The sequence below is a fragment of the Acanthamoeba castellanii genome (assembly GCF_000313135.1).
Source record: "Acanthamoeba castellanii str. Neff unplaced genomic scaffold scf7180000084633, whole genome shotgun sequence".
NCBI classification, from domain to species: Eukaryota; Discosea; order Longamoebia; family Acanthamoebidae; genus Acanthamoeba; species Acanthamoeba castellanii.
This window is the reverse complement of record NW_004457651.1, coordinates 3,966-5,977: the sequence shown is the minus strand read 5'-3', so window position 1 is coordinate 5,977 and position 2,012 is coordinate 3,966. Positions and strand designations below refer to the sequence as shown.

The window sequence follows — 2,012 nt, the reverse complement described above, 5'->3', positions numbered from 1 at the left end:
ATTCTTTGCTTGTCATGATTGCCAAGGGCATCGCCCAGGGGATGCATTACCTACACTGCTTGAGTACTGGCCTCTCTTTATTTATATCCTCTGTTGATCCTCGCTGTCCGCTGACTGTTTCGTGCGTAGTCTTCCTCGTTGTGGCCATTCACTCTACCGCAGACATCATTCACCGCGATCTCAAGGTGCCTCCTCCTTCCCCTTGACCGCACGACTCACCACCACGTTCGTTGATTTGTCATTAAAATAACCTTTGCTTGGTGTGTTTCTATGGCGATCGCCTCGATATCACAGCCCTCCAACATCCTGGTACCGCTTACCACGCTTTGTCCCGTGTTCTCATCTCTCCTTAATGTAGTGTCTCAACCACACACACTGGTTGGGGTCTTTTTGTTGAAGAATCCAATTGATTTGGCCTGGCCCAAGCGCATGTTCTTGAGGCCCAATCTCAGCCACTTGAGGGTTTCCTGAATTGTCTGCGCTAATCCATTGGGAGCTCATGAATAGTGTGCATGAGAGAAGATGTTTTGGCAACACTGTCTGGGTGAACCTTTCATGAGTCTCCATTTCCACATTGCTTGCTAATCTCTGGTTTTGGCCAAAGTTGAAGCCTCCAGGTCATGGTCTTGCTGGTTAATGTAATCTGTGTCTCCCTCCATGGCTGGGTGAGATCACTGGGTAAGATAGATGATGGTGATGTGGTGGGGTGGAGGAGACCAATTGGACTCACAATCAGCACACACACCCTTAAAAGATGTACATTGCACACAGTGATTGGCTATCCAAGGTAGACATCAATGGCATTATCACCCCCCCACACCACCAATACAAAAATAAATTTCTTTTTTGTCTTTTCCTCTGTGGTAAAGCCATGCAACAACAGAGAAGGCACCTTTGTCCACAAATAATAACAGTCAGCCTGCTTCCCCACCACACCCAACCTCACTTTGTCTCTGGAATGAAGGCCGCCCTTGCTTTCTTCGTGCTGCTTCTCTTGCTATTGCAGGTGGACAGCGAGGCCGCCACCACTGCGCTGCAGTTGTGGCTGTCCCTGAACACCTGGCAGCTGTCTTACCCTTGGGGGTCCATGGTGGTGACCACAGTCAGTGAGGTCACCCTCTTTGCTGGCAGCAACAACAGGTTCAGCACTGACTATTCCATGGTGGACCTATTCAACCTGTCCTCTGGTGAGAGGACAAGTGCTTGGCTCTTCCAGCCTTGTGTTGGCCTGGCTGCCACGTCCAGTGGCAACCTGGCCTTCTTTGCTGATGGTGTTCACAGCTATCTGGATCTATCTAACTTCTCAGTGGTGGACATCTACAATGTGATGTCCAACTGGTGGCACAAAACCTACTGTACCCTCTCACAGCCACACACCAGCATGACAGTGACAACAGTCAGCAAGCTTGCTCTGTTCACTGGAGGCATCGTCTACCACTCATCACCCACAGTCTCACAGTATTATCCAGAGCTCTTGGATGTGGTCGACATCTTCAACATCTCAATGGGTCTCTGGAGCAGGGACAGCTCTCCCTGCCCTGCATGTCTATCTCTGTGACATCAGTGCGCAATCTGGTGCTGTTCACTGGAGGCTACACTGATGATATTAACAGTGTTGAAAGAGTTGATCACATTGACATCTATAACACATTGTCCAACCAGTGGAGCGTGGCTCATCTCTCACAGCTGCACAGTGGTATGGCAGCCACAATGGTGGGTGACATGGCCATCTTTGCTGGTGGCTACAATGATAAGCTTGGCGGCCCACAGGCAATGGTGGACGCCTACAATGTGTCCTCTGGCTGGTGGTTCACAGCTGGCCTGCACCTGTTGGAGGCTTGGAGCTCACTATCAGCCATGTCTGTGGGCGGCTTCACTCTCTTTGCTGGAGGCTTTTCCACGGTGGTATATGCCGTACCCACGTTGGACATCTTCAATGTGTCCGCTGGCCTCGTCTCGCCTTCAACCACGCCATCAGCGACGCCTTCAGTGTCTCCCACAGCCTCCATTAC

The 2,012-nt window shown here is 50.8% G+C and overlaps 1 protein-coding gene across 1 annotated transcript; it reads left to right on the top strand.

Annotated features, from left to right (window-relative positions):
• Nucleotides 1-958: 958 nt before the first annotated feature.
• Nucleotides 959-1,989, top strand: ACA1_342050 (uncharacterized protein; the record flags this gene model as incomplete). Its single annotated transcript, XM_004352617.1, has 2 exons — nucleotides 959-1,544; nucleotides 1,565-1,989. Coding segments are annotated over 2 exons (1,011 nt in total), but the record flags the coding sequence as incomplete, so codon positions are not given.
• Between the last annotated feature and the right edge of the window lie 23 nt (nucleotides 1,990-2,012).